The following is a 20,071-nucleotide window of genomic DNA, read 5'->3' on the forward strand; positions in this document are numbered from 1 at the left end:
CTTTAAATTGGACAGGCACTGAAATGTGCTACTTAGGCCTTGGGGCCATGGAAACCCTTTATATGCACCCCTTAGGACATTGCTGCTAGACCTTTATATCAGTGTGAGTGCAATATAGGCTCTGGGAAGAGACACATAGGGAGCGAGAGTCTGAGGGACAGAGATGGAGACAAATGTGGATGGAGATCATTCGGAAGCTGGGAGCAGGGGTGAGTAAAGAATGATTGGAATGAAGAGGTGTGTGGAAATACAGAGCAAGAGGGAAAGGGTAAGAGCACCAGAGGTGTAAAGGAGAGAGAATATTGGAGTATTCATAGTTTACATTGCAGAAACTGGACCCTGGAATGGAGAGAGGAGACTCATGGGAAATCAATATTGCCTCTCGTTATTCTGTCTCAAAGCTTTGTCCATCCAGAGCCCTGCAAGATGTGTTTCCACTGAGTGGGATCTCATACAAAAGACCACAGCAGTCCAGGAGCACACACCAGCTGTGAGAATGTCACTCCTCAATTATTGTCGCCCTCACAGATAAAATAGTGGTCGACCTTAAATGTATCATCCTTTGGCTGACACTAGCTTATACATATTTTGTTGAGATGGCAAGTCGTTTCAACTGCCACTCCCTAACAACACATTTAGGTGAATGTTAAAATCAGTGCATTAATTGTTTTAAAAGCAGTTTTGGTGCTGTTCATATTTTTATTAGTCTCCTGCCTATTCTGTGTGCACGTAACAGTATGCATGTGAATGGGGTTAGTTTGTGTTTGTTTGCAAATTCAAAGCAGTGTAGGCCTCAGGTCCTGAGTGCTGAGAGCTCTCCATCCCATACACACATTTGTAGGGCAATCTCACACAGGGCATCCCATAGGGCAATCTCAAACAGTCCACACACACAGTCATTTGAGGTTAACTTTAATATTTAAAGTGTTAAGAGGCAATTTGCAGTTCAAACAATAACAAAGCGATCACCCTGCCTCCGTTTTGGTGAAGAGCTAAGGGATGGAGCTGGAGAAATGTAACCACTCTCAAATTCATAGACCGAGCTATGGCTGCAAATAATTACCATCCATCAGATAAAATGAACCATGTTTTGAGGCTATGCAGTGTTTGTTTAGAAAACAATTTTTTACAAACGATGGTGTACAACATGCTTATATTTTGGGTTCTGATGTGGTATGGCAGTTTAACTAAGCTCATGAGGCACAATAAGTGAAAAACTTTAAGAAACAATGGGTGCACAGTATATCATTCACTTAAAGCTAGAACACTTAGTAGCTACATCCCTTTTCGGACTTATAAATTTATGGTATAGACCCATTAATTCTTGAAGAATATAACTTAAATGCTTCATGAGCTTAGTTCAACTGTTATACCCCATCAGATCCCAAAATATAAGCTTGTTTTACTCTTTGTGAACAAACACTGTAGCCTCAACATGATTATTTTGATATCATGGTCAGTCCTTGCATTTTTATTTTATTTAACCTTTATTAAACTTGGCAAGTCAGTTAAGAACAAATTATTATTTACAATGACGGCCTATCAAAAGGTAAAAGGCCTCCTGTGGGGATGGGGGCTGGGATTAAAAATAAAAATATAGGACAAAACACATCAAGACAAGAGACACCACATCCATAGCTCTGTATATGAATGTGAGAGTGTGTTTACATTTCTCCAAGCCCATCCTGCAGCTTTTTACCAAAACAGAGGCGGGGTTAACGCTGTTACATTCTCCAGCAAGAAAACAGAAGGGGGAACTAACAGAGTCACTGACAACATCCAAAATGAAACAGGTGGGGTTTTAAGACAATCATGGGGTGTCCATTGAAATTGAAAGTTCACTGCCAACAATAGCTGGGACCTAAAAGACACCCACGAGCGTCCACTAAATTTGCCCAAGAGGCAAACAAAATAAAAACCTACACCAAACTTAAAGACAGGAAGCAAACCAAAAAGTGGAGCAAAACAAAAACAGGGAAGTTCAGATAAAGGATTGTTTATTTAGATTGTTGTTGTTTCTTCAAAATAGGGAGAGCCAACAGAAGGTGGTAACCTTCCACATCTCTCAAGCCAACTGGAGAACTGGGCCAGCCGCTCTTAAATATCACCTGTGCCAGCACAGGTGAAACACCTTCTGACTAACGAGATGACAAGCCAGCACAGTTGTAAAACATACTGCCTAATGTCCAAACCTCAAATTATAAATGGAAGAACCAAAGACTGTAACAACGCTTTAAACTAAGGATTCTAGCTTTAAAAGCAGTTTGCTCCTTTAATAACATGGGTTATATACATGAATGAAGATGTAAGAACCGTAAATAGTTGTAGATCTCTGCCAAGATGGTGAATGAGTTACTTTTGTTGTACTCTATTTTAGTTTGATGATTTACAAACAGCTATCATCACAATGTGCAAAAATACTGTATTGCAGCAGCATGTACCTATTAAGTGTTTGTTTTCATGGTGACCATGAGGGGGCGATGAATTTGTATGCAGATTTATAGTATAGTATACAGTGTTAAAATGTGTTGTATGCCATACAATCACAACCATTACAAACCCATTTTGAATTAAGTTCCAACTAATCAATATGAAATGTTAGGGTTACTCTGTACACTGTGAAGGCTGTTCTGTGGACAGAAGATGTCACCTATTGATGTAAAAAGCATAAAAGGTGTCACTATTGTCAAAACCCACTTTCAGACATTGAAAACGTGGTCCTCTATTTATTTCAAAACACAAGGTGTGAAATCACTGCTTCCCTACTCTCTGTTGGCTGCATTATAGAAACAACTCACTGATTCCAGACCTGGTGTGGAACAAGCGTTAGACTCAAAGTTGATACATTATTGAGTGTTATATAAGAGAGACAACCCACTCGAGTGAATTATAGATGTCTGAGAGAGTGCTCTGTTGATTTTACTCTTTATGAGTTACAGTTGGAGTAAAATGAAAGTTATACCGTGTGTAGATTGGAACTACTAACCTCTTGATTAACAGTATTGATTCATTCATCTCAGGGTCCTGCTTGACTTAGGATATGCTTGACTTCACTAAAGAGGGGCATATCCCCTTGCCTCAACATATAATTCATCAATACAAATGGCTTCTTTCATAATGCAATAAGCTTAATCATTCCCTTATTGAAGAAATGGCGATATTGGTGTATAGTGACTGGTATTCATGCCTAATGAAAGATACATTTTCCAGCAGACGGCACCACATATCAAGTGAATTTAAACAGTTTTGTGTGGGGGTTGAACAATATAAAGTTTCAATAGATTAAAAAAAATAGATATTAAGGTAAATAGATAATATACAGTAGTAGATAGATAATGTATAGAAAGATATCCTCCTATGATCAAACGAGCCTACCTAGGCTTTCCTCAATTGGTGAACTTATGTAATGTCCTACTAATGTAAGTTGTTATATTAACTTGTGATTTTCTGTTCATTTAGGTGGTATCCCCTATCTCTCTCTCTTTCCTGTTTTTATTGAATTAATTTGTATATGAATACCAATGTCAAGTGTGTACGAGTGATAATACATATTTTTTCTGTATGTTTCTGTGAAGGATTCCATCTCAGACTCTTTGGCAGTGGGGCACCTGCGAGAGTCATCCAGTTCGCAGAGGAACGCCACAAGGGCAGAAGACTCAGTTCTCCCAGTAAGCAGATTTTCCCTTCCCCTCTGTGGCCTTGACATGGCCTCACTTAGGCTGTGACTGTATTCTCGTACTTGCATGTATAGCATGTCCTGTTTAGTAGGCTTTTTGAGTATGCGAGAATAGAGCATTTTCTAGTGAAAAGTTATAAAAATGGAGTATGGCTTTAAGTGCTGGGATGTAATACTTTTGGTATTTTCATCTTGTATGAATTTACTCCACATTCAAGGAAGAGAGTCCTCTTTTCAGACCCTTGTGTCTGACAACAGCTGATGATCACATAAGGGAGGGGCTGTAAAAAAAGAAATAGAATAATAATAATCGCAGGGAACAACACGATTCATTGCACAACAGACAACACTTCCTCAGTATTAATAATATTTGTCACTTACTACATACTGCCAGAATGTTCTAAATAGTATGTATTATGGTTAGTACACACAAGCTATATTTCTCGTAAGCAGCTATGCTATATAGAATTCAGTCACAGCGTTTGTCTCAACTCCTCCATCAGGTTTGAGGTCGGTTCCTTTTCAAGTCAGTCAATTCAGGAAGTCAACTGAAATTCCAATGTTCCTAATTGCTTGAGGATGATTGTAATAGGGATTTCAATTTACTTCATAGATTGACTGAATTTAAATGGAATTGACCCCAGCCTTGGTTGCCACTCATAGCTAATGCTATATTGCGGCATTTTCTTCGCTTAGTTTTTTGAGCATCAAAAATGTAGAGAACCTTATTTTTTGAAAGTTTTATTATGCTACAGCTACAGTCAGGTATTGGCACAAAATGTTTTGACTTTTAAATTAATGATATATAGTCATTGATTCTTGATGAATATGACTTGAGCTTAGTACAACTGCCTTGTCCCATCAGAACCAACAAAGCTTGAACATGGTTAAAACTATAATGTGGATGTCATGGACTGTCAGTCCTTTTAGAGTCTGAGAGGTGTTACATTTCCTTAGCCCCTTTCCTGTGGTGTATTCCAAAAAGAGTGGTGGGATAGCCGTTTCATTGGTTTTCGAATTGCAGACTGTAGCTTTAAAAGATTCTGGTCTATGCCTAGCAAAGTCAGCATTTCCCTCCTATAAGAAAATAATTGGTACTATGTTGCTGTGTAGGAGTTTGTGTGTAGAGTATTGTCTTCTGTCATTGTCACTGTGGGCTACTACTGTACAGTGGGCTACTACTGTATATCTCTTTGCCCTAAAGCGATTGACCCCAAACAATGATAATGACTAGCACATGAATAACTTATCCATCTACAGCAATAGTCAACATGATGTATGTGGTGGTACACATTGTTGGAGGGTGTAGTGGCTGAGTTATTACTGAATGTAATTTTTGATGGATAATTCTTCATGGGTAATGGAATACATTTGACATGGCACTAAATATAATTTAAGTAGCCCACTGAGCTTAGGGGCTACATTAATTACAAATAAGGCATAAAGAGGATAGTTGACCATGGAAATGTTGAAGAAGTTAGGACAATGGGAACTCTAATGTACAAGCGACAGGGGTAAACATGTTTTTTTTTATGCTACCTGTCATGAAGAGAGAGCAGAAGTACTAGGAGTTGGAGGAATTCATCCATACAGTCCCCATATAAACTCATATATTTCCATCCAAATACAGGAAAGTCGTTACATAAAAGAGCCATAGGCCGGCAGAGTGAGGCAGGATTCCTTGAAGCTTTGGGCTGTCCATCCATCTAGCTGGATTTTTTCCATGTGAGATTGTAGTGTAAAATACTATCATAACTTGCCTCCTGGTTGCCTTGCCTTTTGAGAGGGTGAGAATTCTATGGTTATGGATCCGGTGGGATTAAGCTGTACTGTACATTGAGTTGTGAAAACTCCTATACCCGCCTGCTATCTGAAGGTTATTGCCTATAATCATCCATTAATGATATTCTAGGTATTCATACGATGAGGTGAATTTGTAATTAAGGTCACATTTCCTTTCAAACTCTGATGAGATTCTCAGGTTGCACAACATACTGATTAAAAGCAGTGCATACAAAGGTTAGTACACCAGGTGCAGGTCAACAAGTCATACATTTCTTGAATTTTTGTTAACATAAAAAAAATAATGTGTTTTTACTGATCCTGTTTTACTGATTTAGATCAGATTTCTGCTGTGTAATCATGGCCCCTTCTAGAGATGTGGGGCTGAGTAGACCTCAGTAGCAGCTGATTCAAGGCTCTCATTATAGTTTAGTCATTTTTTTTACAGTTGGATTCAGTGCTTTTTAATTGCACTGAGTCCATAGGACAATATTACAAATACACCCAGTTGCATGAGGATTTCACTGACAAATTCCCTGTCCTCATGAAATTGTGCCACATAATTTAACAAAAAGAGTGACTATTAGCATGCATACAGATTTTTTTATTTTAAAGTTGGATTATTTCTAGTTGTCCAGTGTTTTCTAGTGCAGTGGTTCTCAAACGTTTTTGACCTGTGACCCCCAAAAACAAGTGGTTCAAAGCTTGCGCCTGAAGCTCGCAGACCTAGGTCTAAATTGATGTATGAGTGGACCATATTGCAATTGCTCTCTCCCTATCTTTCTCTATATTTATCTCCATCTCCTCTATTGTTCTCCTTTCTCTCTGTCTCTAGGGCCTCAGCAGCCTCTTCAGCTCACTGAAGGTGGTCCGACTTCTCCGCTTGGGCCGCGTGGCCCGGAAGCTTGACCATTACCTGGAGTACGGGGCGGCGGTCTTGGTTCTACTGGTGTGTGTCTTCGGCCTGGTGGCCCACTGGCTGGCCTGCATCTGGTACAGCATTGGGGACTATGAGGTCATTGACGAAGCCACCAACACAATCAAGACAGACAGCTGGCTCTACCAGTTGGCCACGAGCATTGGCTCACCCTACCGCTACAACGCCAGCGGCTCTGGCCAGTGGGAGGGTGGCCCAAGCAAGGACACACTCTACATCTCCTCTCTCTACTTCACCATGACCAGTCTCACCACCATCGGCTTTGGTAACATCGCTCCCACAACAGACGGCGAGAAGATCTTCTCTGTGGCGATGATGATGGTGGGCTGTAAGTATTCATATTTATCTGACTTTTGTGAAACTAGGTAGGCTATTCTCTTTTACAATAACTAATAGTTCAAGGTTGAAAGGCTCCTCGCCAACTAAAATTCTACATTTCATGCCAAGAAAGACTACCAATGATCATGTGCAACTACCGGATAGAGTATGGAACATAGTCTAGGGCTGCACAATTAATCCATTTTTATTTCAAATGGTGATATTGACATGTGCCGTATGCCATTCACCAAGTGGTGCAGCGGTCTAAGGCACTGCATCTCAGTGCAAGAGGCGTCACTAGAGTCCCTGTTCGAATCCAGGCTGTATCATATCCTGCCGTGATTGGGAGTCCCATAGGACGGCGCACAATTGACCCAGCGTTGTCCGGGTTTGGCCGGGGTAGGCCATCATTGTAAATAAGAATTTGTTCTTACCTAGTTAAATTTAAAAAAAAAAAATGCATATCATAAGAGGCTACGATTTTTTTGAAACCTCACTCAGCTACGTGTAAAACCTTTTACAGTTTACTCCGCTTGTCATCTCTCTCCAGTCTCCCTCTTTCTCCTATTGCGGCTGCTTCCTACTCACACCATGCCCCGCCCCCTGTCACTCAATCAGGCACAGTTCTGGGTCTGCATGCTTATGTTAGCTAGGCCAATGCACGCATTCAAGAAACAACAACGACTCTGTTTTCAACTTTGCTTCTTCATATAAATCCACATGTTTTCTATATTATACTGTTAGTTTGTATCTTTATCTCTGCAAAATGCCTCATGTGCCTACCACATGAGCTCCACATGTGCTAATGCTAATCACTAACTAACCACTATAGCACTTTCCTTGCTGTTGTAAGCATGTATTACCCCTAGCTTCTTCTAAAGTTTTTTTCACAGATACTTTTTTTGCTAATTGACTGTAATACTGTATGTCCCCTGTTCAAACAGCCTGTTATTTGCCTGCTGTTTTCAGACAGACTCATAACCTGTTTCATACAGGCTCCATGACTAGGTATTTTGCTGAGTTTTTTACCCTCCTATACAAAAACGGTAAAAACCCTCTGTCTGAAAGGGGTTGTTGTAAGACTTATAATATGTTTTATGTCAGGATCGTGATGAGATTATATGAAGACATTATACCCTGCACAGGGAACTTTTGAAGCCACAACCTCAGGGCAGTAGGAGCTCAAAAGAGCTGTGGAGAGTACTGTAAATCCATACAGCTATGGAGCAATCACCACTTTTGTGCTTACTCATGAAATTAAGAGATAGGCAGTAGGTTTAACACAATCTTTCATGCAGCGGAGTAATCTGAGGGGATATTTGAGAACATATTTTGATTTGAATCAGAGCAGTTAAAAATAATTATTAGATCAAGAGGCGCTTGAGTTGCATCATCAAGGCTAGAGGCTTTGGGGATTGCCTGAAACCCCAGCGCAAATTAAGCCATGAGGGACTGATACAATATGGCCTGGCTTTGGATTAGATTAATGAAGGATCCGAGTTGTTGCATTAGGCCAAAGTTGTTGTGTTTAGGGTTTGGCTGGGTTAGGTTGGTAGGGCTAGATTTGTAAAGACGTTCATGCTTTTAGGGGAGGAAAGGAAAGAAAAATCATACCGGAATGCACTAAAATGTATAAGAAGCGCAAGTTCTCTCACTTGTTTTTCTGGATGACACAGCAGGGGTTTTTTCAACACAATATTTGTAAAAAAAAAAGATATATAAATTTCAATGTTGGCTGTCCAGCGTGCTATGAATTTAATCCCGGCCAAAATAATGACTTTTCCATTGTTCTCCTGCAATGTGTGGTTGTGCAGGTAATACTAAATGACTAATCTAATGGCTAATGGTTTACTGTTTTAAGAGTCAAATGAGTAGCATTGATCAATCAGACATTTGAGCGAGTTGATGTTATATCGGTGCTATAGCTCTGAAGTTCTGCTATACTGATTTAATCAAACACTTAGAGTTCGAGTCCGTCTGACCGCACATCAGATACATTTTTATTCGATGAAGCGTTCTTTGCCTGACCTGCTATCATACTATGTTCATTAATCGCATTGGTATAAATTGCATATCGGTTCATGTGAGGAAAAGCTCTGGGGCTTTCGTTCCAAGTGGTTTGTATTTAGATCCCGCTTTAGTCCATCACTCTCAAAGGCTACAGGGACGGCAGAGATGTGTGTGTGTCTACATAAGTGTGGGCGAATACCAACGTCACTGGGCCAAGGATGGCGCTCAGGAGACCTGTCCTATCTAATTAATAATAACACATACCTTACGTAACAGTCTTCCCAACTCGCCTCTTCCAACACAAACAACACACCACGTTAACACACACACACACTTTGAACAGAATAGCCCAGTGGCAATTGGCTGGGGCTCAGCACAACACCTCGGTACTTGCGAGTATTTCATTTTAATTTGAACAGAAGCAATCGAGTACTGTATGCTGAGTCGTATTCTGGGCCCTAGAGCCGCTCAACATAGCACAGTGGTGTCTCACCCACAGAGGGTGTTTATTCTGGGTCACACTGGGACCAGGTATCCCCTGTCGGCTGACATCCATTTGTTTTATTTCTCTATTTTCATTTTGGCCCTGTTTTGTGCATTTGTAAATCACATTAGATCAGTGTGCTGCATCTACTTTGCTCACTGAATAATTTTGTTTTGATTACATAATGCATAATCCAGGGCTCACTAGACTGCAAACGTATGCAGTTCTTTTACTCATCACCATCTTGATCTTTTGTGAGACAGGGGATACCTGTTCCCAGTGAGACCCAGGATCAAAAGCTCCCGTGGGTGAGACACCGCTGTGCTATCCTGAGGAGCTCTAGAGCCCAGAATATACGGCACTCTATTTAAAAAAATGTAAAAATAATTGTACCTTTATTTAACTAGACAAGTCGGTTAAGAACAAATTCTTATTTACAATGACGGCCTACCCCAGCCAAACCTGGACGACGCTGGGCCAATTGTGCGCCGCCCTGTGGGAACCCCAATCACGGCCGGATGTGATACAGCCTGGATTCGAACTAGGGCCTCTAGTGACGCCTCTTGCACTGAGATGCAGTGCCTTAGACCGCTGCGTCACTCAGGAGCCTCTGTTCATATTAAAATGGAAGGGAGGTGGCCCTCATTGGCATCAAATAGGTAGAAACAATGCATTCTGTTCAATTATAAAGCTTTTATGCAAAAACTCCCTCATTGCCTAACATTGTTACTAACTTATAGAAGAAGTACGGGAAAACAAACCCACTCAGAGGGTTGGCTAACTCTTGAAATTCCTAATAACACTGTGTTGAGGTAAAATGTAGTGTGTATCTGCGCTGTTCTCTGTTCATAATGAACCAAATAAGGTTTAGAGATAAAGAATGGAGAGATAAACCTGTACTTTGCAATTTACTTTAAAAGATGATTTCTGCTTGAGCCTACATGTTTGAATCCAGGCCCCATGTTTTGGGGTAGACATGATGCAGTCACTGATTCAGTCAATATGTGGTCAATATTGGCCTATAGACCATTTATATGTTAAGCTAGAAAATATTCACAATTGATTTTAGCAAGCACATTTTTTGTTTTATGTTGGATGCACAGTGATGCCGAAATGTTGAGAAATACCCATAAATTACTGGGAGATTATATATGGAGTGTGCGACTTTCTTTATTTGGATGCACATTAGTTAACAGCTCAATTGCACTTCACACACATTCAATGTTGTGTGATGTCTTTTGCCCATACCTAGGTTCAGATACATTATTATTTAAATATTTGTATTTTAAATACTTGTTCTTTGTAATTTAGTATTTTCAAATAGACTGGCCAAATCAAATACTTCTATTTGCAGTATTTCAATGCCTACTTGTAAAACCAAATACATTTTTAGAATGAATTCTTAAAAATACTAAAAATACTAATACTACTGTTTTCAACTATTTTTCCCAAAATAAATGTCAAATACCCTTAAAGGTTGGGCAAAGAGGCAATTGTTTTTATACCATAAATAGATTGATATACTTTATTTTCTCCAAATGAATGTCAGGTGTGGCAAGTCGAATAAGATAAAGATATATAAAAATATATAAACAGCAACATTCACACATGACATATACAAATGCTTACTATATATACAAGATAAACATCTATTTCCATTTAAAAGCCTACCGATGCCAGTGCTAAACTGTTATTGCCTCTCATGGTTTTAAGAGGTTAAGACCTCAGTTTGCACCCTGATGGCAGTACTGTAAATATACAGTACTAGTCCAAAGTTTGGAAACACCTACTTATTCAAGGCTTTTGCTTTATTTTTACTATTTTCTACATTGTAGAATAAGACATAAAAACTATGAAATAACACATACGGAATCATGTAGTCACCAACAAAAATAGCCACCCTTTGCCTTGATGACAGCTTTGATCTCTTGGCATTCTCTCAACCAGCTTCACCTAGAATGTATTTCCAACAGTCTTGAAGGAGTTCCCACATATGCTGAGCACTTGTTGGCTGCTTTTCCTTGACTCTGCGGTCCAACTCATCCCAAACCATCTCAATTGGGTTTTGGGTTGAGGTCGGGTGATTGTGGAGGCCAGGTCATCTGATGCAGCACTCCATCACTCCTTCTTGGTCAAATAGCCCTTACACAGCCTGGAGGTGTGTTGGGTCATTGTCCTGTTGAAAAACAAATTGTAGTTCCACTAAGCACAAACCAGATGGGGTGGTGTATCGCTACAGAATGTTGTGGTAGCCATGCTGGTTAAGTGTGCCTTGAATTGTAAATAAATCATGGGCAGTGTTACCAGCAACGCACCCCCACACCATCACACCTCCTCCTCCATACTTCACGGTGGGAATCACACATGCAGAGATAATCCTCTGCATCTCACAAAGACATGGCGGTTGGAACCAATAATCTCACATTTGGACACATCAGACCAAAGGACTGTAGTTCTTTGCAGCAATTTGACCATGAAGACCTGATTCATGCAGTCGCCTCTGAACAGTTGATATTGAGATGTATCTGTTACTTGAACTCTGTGAAGCATTTATTTGGGCTGCAATTTATGAGGCTGGTAACTCTAATGAACTTATCCTCTGCAGCAGAGGTAACTCTGGGTCTTCCTTTCCTGTGGCGATCCTCATGAGAGCCAGTTTCATTATAGTGATTGATGGTTTTTGTAACTGTACTTGAAGAAACATTAAAAGTTATTGAAATGTTCCGGATTGACTGACCTTCATGTCTTAAAGTAATGATGGATTTGTCATTTCTCTTTGCTTATTTGATCTGTTCTTGCCATAATATGGACTTGGTCTATCACCAAATAGGGCTATCTTCTGTATACCAACCCTACGGATTGGCTCAAAAGCATTAAGAAGGAAAGAAATTTCACAAATTCACTTTTAACAAGGCACACCTGCTAATTGAAATGCCTTCCAGGTGACTACCTCATGAAGCTGATTGAGAGAATGCCAAGAGTGTGCAAAGCTGTCTTCAAGGCAAAGGTTGACTACTTTGAAAAATATCAAATATATTTTGATTTGTTTAACACTTTTTTGATTACTACATGATTCCATGTGTGTTATTTCATAGTTTTGATGTCTTCGCTGTTATTCTACAATGTAGAAAATAGTAAAAATAAAGAAAAGCCTTTGAATGAGTAGTTGTGTCCAAACTTTTGACCGGTACTGTGTGCGTGTGTGAGTGAGTGAGTATATATATTTAAAATGTTTTTCCAGATCAGTGCAGTGCATGTTAATTGAAATTGTCCATAACCTACTCTGCTCTGTAGTCTTTTCTTTGTGAGACGCCTACTCCAATTTCACTGTGCTTCCTGTCAGGCTGCATTCAAATGAGGCTCAGCTCCAAGTAGTCGATTGGATTCTGTGGTGAAGGCACTGCATTAATTAAGTGCTGTAGCATCATGCAAGAGTTTTTCTCGGGTCAGGGGATGCTGCTCCTTTGTGTGGACTCTTCAGTGAGCTGTGGTAAGAGAAATAGAAGAGAGAGGAAGAGAATGAGAATTACCCAGGGAGGGGATGCTAATCGTATAGTTTCTGCCCAATGCCCAGGCAATTTTTTTAATTTTACCTTTATTTAATTAGGCAAGTCAGTTAAGAACAAATTCTTATTTTCAATGACGGCCTAGGAACAGTGGGCCTTGTTCAGGGGCAGAACGACAGATTTTTACCTTGTCAGCTCGGGGATTTGATCTTGCAACCATCCGGTTGCTAGTCCAACGCTCTTAGTCCAATGCTCTAACCACTAGGCTACCTATGACCCGAGATCTAATAAGTAAAATGAACCCCCTAGTCTAAGGGTCCTGGGCTGAGTTTCTACTAAGCTAACATATGGAATTGTTTTAAGATGGTCAGACCGAGGATAATTTAGCTATTTGATTTAGAATTTTAGGACCCCTGTAGGTATCAAAAACAAATATATAAAACATATTTGATGAAACATTTAATTTGGCCTTACTGCTTTTAGCCCATAAAAATACATTGAATAACAGATTCATGCATAGAAATCAGATAGTCCAAAAATAAATCAAAAGAAGGTATGTTTTGACCCGTATGTTAGCTTTGAAGTGGAAATGCCCTATTCAATTTTATCGATTTTTCGGCCTGGTACCAGGTTACCTTCAGATGAGTTTCGTAACACCTGTGGGGGTTTTAGAGCAAAACAGAGAACAACATCATATTCATGAGTCTCATCTTTACATAGAGGGGTCATATTAGCCCAAACCATTCAGACCTACAGACTTTTTCATGAGAAGACCCATTTTCGTTATGTCTCCTGATCTAACAAACACCGCTGTAGCACTGCCACTTTCATCCGCAGATGTTGTGACGACAGTCTGGTTTCAATTATGGACTATTTTGGCATAGAGGAACAACATCACTACCAACATCACTACTTTGTTCACTTGAATAAAATACAGACTAGTAGCTCGCATGATGGAGGTTATTTTTAATGCATAAACAACACTTTATATACAATAATATGTGGACACCCCTTCAAATGAGTGGATTCAGCTAAACTGCCTCTAGAAGCAACGTCGGCACAAGAACTGTTCATCAGGAGCTTCATGAAATGGGTTTCCATTGCCGAACAGCAGTACACAAGCCTAAGATCACCATGTGCAATGCCAAGCGTCGGCTGTAGTGGTGTAAAGCTCGCTGCCATTGAACTCTGGAGCTGTGGAAACGGGTTCTCCACGCTTCACCATCTGGCAATCTGACGGACTAATCTGGGTTTGGCGGATGCCAAGAGAACGCTACCTGCCCCAATGCATAGTGGCAACTGTAAAGTTTGGTGGAGGCTAAATAATCATCTTGGGGTAGTTTGGGTTTTATGATTCGGGCTAGGCCCCTTCGTTCCAGTGAAGGGAAATCATAACACTGCTGCATACAATGACATTCTAGACAATTCAGTGCTTCCAACTTTGTGGCAGCAGTTTGGGGAAGGCCTTTTAATGTTTCAGCATGACATTGCCACCGTGCACAAAGCGAGGTCCATACAGAAATGGTTTGTCGAGCCCGGCCTGCTTAGAGCCCTGACCTCAACCCCATCGAACACCTTTTGGATGAATTGGAACAATGACTGCGAGCCAGGCCTAATCGGCTAATCTCACTAATGTTCTTGTGGCTGAATGGAAGCAAGTTCCCAAAGCAATGTTCCAACATCTAGTGGAAAGCTTTCCCAGAAGAGTGGAGGCTGTTATAGCAGCAAAAGGGGGACCAACTCCATATTAATGCCCATGATTTTGGAATGAAAAGTTAGACGAGCAAGTGACCACATACTTTTGGTCATGTAGTGTACCTTAACTAAAACCACTGCAAAGGTTTTGCCTGCAAACTTTGGTTTTAGAATTGCGAACTTCTGTCATGTATGCCTTCTGGCCGGCTGCGACAGAGCCTGGACTCGAACCCAGAATCTCTAGTGCCACTGAGCCACTCGGGAGGCCCTAAACAGATGGATTTTGATGGGGATTTATTTTACTGTGACTATCATTAAATATCATCAAATATGAAGACTATATTATCAAAATCAATTCTCTATGTGTAATTTAATTAAGTGACTAAACTAAATATGTAACTTTAATTAACTAGGAAGTCAGGGCACCACATAAAGATGTTGTTTATAGAGTGTCAATTTCCTGAACATAACTCTTCAGATATTTTCATATCATATCACACAGTCGATTATTAATGAATTGTTATTACCTCATCTGTTCTCATTACTGAATGACGCAAACCCTTGGATAGCTCTACGAACCCTAGCATAAATTATGCATCAGCTATATACAAATTGGTTGATTTATTTATTAACTCACTAATCAAGTCACAGAAATACATGAAAACACACATAATTAGTTCATACATGGGGTATTACATGATGCAAAGAAAAAGTCCCTAGCGGATGAAACTGATATGATGGCTTGGTAGACAAATGAAATGGAGTGTGGACCGCTCAAGAGTGGGAAACTCATAGCTGATAACTACACTCATAGAAATAGCTAATACCTTACATGAACTCATTCGAAAATAAATAGCAATTGACATATTTACGAGTGTATGTCTTGTTGTCTCTCTCTGTGGTCGCCGGTCCGTCTGCTGGAGAGAGTCGACCAGAAAGTCTCTGGTTGTGTTCATAAGAGATCAAAGTTGAAGGTTGTTAGAATAGTTACGTCAGAGTACCATTCGGAAATCTTCTTAGAATTTACCAGACTAAAGTATTTACTCAGCTGCAGTCTGAATAATGATGATTTACTTTGTAGATTTCTTCGCCATTTCAACGTGGGAATGATCTCCACATTCTCTGGTCTTGTCCTCTGGTAGAGTTGTAGTTTAAACCACTTCACACACCAGTGTCACCAGGCATGTTTTGGTCTTAGAAATTCAACCATTTGCAACCTTAGCTTACACCGTGGTTTGCGTGGTCTGGTGTGAATTGAGTCACAGGGGCTTTTATACTTGGGTAGAAAAGGGGCCGTCTTATCATGTTTGTGCCCACCTGGGCGTGGCTACTGACTGTGCATTAGTTACCATAAAACAACCAATTCTCATTTAGAAGACTAAATCACATTGATATCTTTTCAAAAGTATACTTATACTTATTCATCCATCTTATACAACATTCAGAAGTAAACCTGACAGCTGGGAAATGTACACTCTTAGAGATATAGGTATGTGTGTTTCCTGTCCTTCATGAGATCACCAAATGAAACACACTCGACATGACTGTCCCTTAAGTGTCCACGGACCAGTCCCACATTCTCCAAAATATAAATATTATATTAGGAGTTTCTAAAGAGGAGCTCTTTGTTCTCCATAGGCTCTCTCCCTCTATACTCCATGGCAGGGAAGAGAGAATGTTTCTAGCAGGAATGTAATGACCTTTGTAAAAACCTGATGTGGGAGAGAGGGTGAGAGAGGGGGGAGCCACAATATACACCCCAAAAGGGCCATGTCGTGAAATGCGTCAATCAAATTTGAACCTACTTGGCAATTCTGTCAGTGTTGAGACATAGCTTCTTCAAGATTTTGTACGATGTAATATTTTATTTTCTCTCCACATCATTCTCACATTGCACCTTCTAACCTTCACTGTCTGCACTTCTGAGCAATTTCCCACTTTATTTTCTTTATATTTATTTTCTCTTGCCCTGCCTGCCAAGGTGGGTCACACTGACGCTGAATTCTCTGGACATGTATGCAGAACGCTATCAGCCAATCATCACCACACTGACCCAGACACCAGTAGTTCCCCTGGGTCCCTTGTGACTTGCCACATTCCAGCTCTCAGTGGCATGATTGGATTCATGCTTCATGCCTGATGGGACGTAATTAGACAGCGGTGTAAGGACTGCTGTCTATTAAATGACTGAAAGGGGAAGTTGAATAATGAAGAGTTAGACAACAGGAGCTGTCTGAGGCCAGGGGCTGGAATGTTCTGGGTGGAGAGGAGGGAGTTTCAACCCACCCATTTCATTAGCTTTACATTGAACAGCCCACTACTCTGCACATAAATATAGCCCCGACAAGGACAGAGGTCCATTTGATTTGAAGCCCTGATCCACTCAAAAGATCAGCCGCGATTGGTCGTTTCTACCTACATTGCAGTCGTGCCCCAACTCTCATATTGCCTGGATAAGTGATTAACATGTCAGTTACCACATCAATATGGCATTGCAGTCTGATGCCCAACTGCAATCTAGATCAGTGGTTTTCAACCTGTGGTCCGCAGACCCGGGGTACTGCAGGTGGTCCGCAAATTCTTCTTTTTAATAGATTGTTTTTCATCAAACAATAATAATTGATGGTAGTATTATTGGTATTAGAAGCAATTTTACGATACTTTTCGCAATGCCAATTGTTTATAATAATAATCGTTCTGCTACATTCACTGATAAAATTGACTATACATTTGATAGGCAAGACATTTTATGTAATGAAATTATTTGACTCGAATGGTGGTCTTAATGAGCTTTTGACTGTGATTTGGTGGTCCCTGGAAAATAGAAAGTTGATGATCTTGATGACTTCATTCAATCATTAGTTAACTGTGCAGCTTTGCAGATGGTCTGGAACGCGGATGTTAACTTGCAAACGCTGCATTATGTTGCTTTGTGTGTGGCCCAATATAATTCAGATATGCAGTAATTGGGAATTATAGGTCTGTCATTCTCATTGAAAGCAAGTCTGATAAGCGGTAGATCCATTCTCTATGTGCTATTTCTATGCTTCCCCTTCTTAAGTTTGTTTTTGAATCTTTTTACTTTCACTAACCAACCAAATCTTGCCTAGGGCCCCTAAACAGGCAGTTAGCCCACTGTTCCCAGCCCGTCATTGAAAATAAGAATGTGTTCTTAACTGACTTGCGTGGTTAAATAAAGGTAAAAAAAAAAAAAATTAAAAGGCTAGAGTCGCTTCTGCCCAATGAGCTTCCATTATTAACTTTCCAATACCTTTCTGATGCATTTCAGTGACTTACTGCTGCTAATACAAATTGTTACACCTTTCCCATATTCAAGTCATTTGAAACATATATTAAGTTAATAGTCTTATGAACATAGACAGGTTTTTACAAATGTTTGCTAATTTATTACAAATTAAAAAACGATCACATTTACATAAGTATTCAGACCCTTTACTCAGTACTTTGTTAAAGCACCTTTGGCAAAAACTGTTTTCGCTTTGTCATTATGGGGTATTGTGTGTAGATTGATGAGGAAATGTTTTTATTTAATCAATTTTAGAATAAGGCTGTAACATAACAAAATATGGAACAAGGGAAGGGTTCTGAATACTTTCCAAATGCACTGTACAATAATGATTTAATATGGCCAATTTCAGAACCCTATAGGCTATGGTGGAATGGAATGTTTTGTCTTGTGTGGTAAATTTTGATACTTTTATGTAGGTGTCATAACCAGCCATAAAATAACTACCGTGGTAGGTTTTGTTGCTTTTTACACTTTTTAAAAATGTATTTATTATTTTTTTATCCTTTTTCTCCCCAATTGTGTGATATCCAATTGATAGTTACAGTCTTGTCCCATCGCTACAACTCCCGTATGGACTCGGGAGAGGCGAAGGTCGAGAGGCATGCGTCCTTCGAAACACGACCCCGCCAAACCGCACTGCTTCTTGACACACTGCTCGCTTAACACGGAAGCCAGCCATACCAATGTGTCGGAGGAAACACCGTACAGAAGGCGACCTGAAGTCAGTGTGCATGCGTCCCCCGGCCGTCAGAAGGAGTCGCTAGAGCGCAATGGGACAAAGACATCCGGCCGGCCAAACCCTCCCCTAACCCGGATGACGCTGGGCCAATTGTGTGCCGCCTCAGGGGTCTCCCGGTCGTGGCCGGCTGGGACACAGCCCTGGATCGAACCCGGATCTGTGGTGACGCCTTTAGCTCTGCGATGCAGGGCCTTAGACTGCTGCGCCACTCGGGAGGCCGCTTTTTACAATCTTATGTATTGGTCATAACCAGCCATAAAATAAAGCAATATATGTCATAACAGGTCTAAATATATGCGTCATGACAGTGTTATGATCATATTATGACAGGTTATTACCCAATTTCCTCACCATCCCCCACTGAACTATTGATTATTTCAGGTCTATCTACAACATCCATACTCACTGCAACATTTGTATTCTTTACAAATTTCCACTGTTCTCTTACAACAATGGTTTCTTGGAGTTTCTAGACACAGGTCTCCGGTCTCACATAAAGAGTAGAGCATTTTACCAAATCTATTCTTTACCCCAAATTCCCAAGTTTCATCTACATTAGAACATTAGTTTCTCTGAGTTTATAGTCACATGTGTCTCTGGTCTCACGGAAAGAGTAATACAATTGACCAAATCTAAAAGGATGCTCATTCTTTGTGAGTAAGACAGGATGCTGCAGGCTAGTCAGCACAGCCTCTATTCTCAAAGCAATCACTTGTCGTCTACTGATGGACCACTTGAGGTCTGTCCAAGGCGGATATGAGTACTTTTACTGGCGTGCCGAAAGACTCTCCACCAATGTATTAGGAGTTGCACTGCAATCCATACAAATCATCTGCCATTACAGAGCAATTGCACAATAATCTGAGACTATGGTGCTTTAGTTTCCATTGCCTCAGGGTCCCGGTTACTGCACTGTGATGAGAGTGTGTTATTGACTTGGAATGGGACTTCAATTGAAACTACAAGAAAGCAGGATGAATGTAATTCTGCCAGTTCAGATCAGTAAGTCATATGCCAGTCCAGCTAAGAGAAGGCAATTGTAGCATGTCTTCTCAATCTGTGTGTAATGTTCACCCTGATTCACAGCATTAAAATGATACTTTAAAGGAGCCCTGCTTCACAAAAAAATAAGAAAATATTAGGTACATAATAAGGAACTAGTGATACAAATTACAACAAACAAAGGCAGAAGCATGAGAACTGCAACAATACATAAATACCATTTTTAAAAAATAAGCAGGTATATTTGTCGAAGAACAGTTCCTTTACCAATACCCTAAAATGCCTAAAAGGCACAAGAGCGTCCAAACGTAGGGTATTCAGGAATGTGTTCCAAGTGTACGGCTCATAAAAACGAAAGGCTGTTTTACCTAAATCGGAGGCGACGAGTTATTTCAAAACAGGTTCAAACTATAGAAAACTGAAAATAACTATAGAGAACTGAAGCCTTTGTTGTTTGTTTGTGTCCCTTATAAATGTAATCGGAACAAAATAATCACACTGGTATAATATTTGCTTAACTCAAAATTATATTGTCTCAAAGATCAGAATAAGACAAGAGAAACACTTTCCCAACCCTATGAGTCCGTAACTAAACCAATCAAACCGATCCAC

The 20,071-nt window shown here is 40.1% G+C and overlaps 1 protein-coding gene across 1 annotated transcript in view; it reads left to right on the forward strand.

Moving 5' to 3' along the window:
* kcnh5a (potassium voltage-gated channel, subfamily H (eag-related), member 5a) overlaps window positions 1-20,071 on the forward strand; it is a 126,468-nt gene that overhangs the window by 58,225 nt on the left and 48,172 nt on the right. The window contains exons 7-8 of the mRNA XM_024420535.2: window positions 3,576-3,668; window positions 6,294-6,723. Of these exons, the coding sequence (XP_024276303.1) occupies window positions 3,576-3,668; window positions 6,294-6,723 (523 nt within the window). The remainder of the gene's footprint in view (window positions 1-3,575; window positions 3,669-6,293; window positions 6,724-20,071) is intronic.

This window comes from Oncorhynchus tshawytscha, linkage group LG05 (genome assembly GCF_018296145.1).
Source record: "Oncorhynchus tshawytscha isolate Ot180627B linkage group LG05, Otsh_v2.0, whole genome shotgun sequence".
Lineage (NCBI taxonomy): Eukaryota > Metazoa > Chordata > Actinopteri > Salmoniformes > Salmonidae > Oncorhynchus > Oncorhynchus tshawytscha.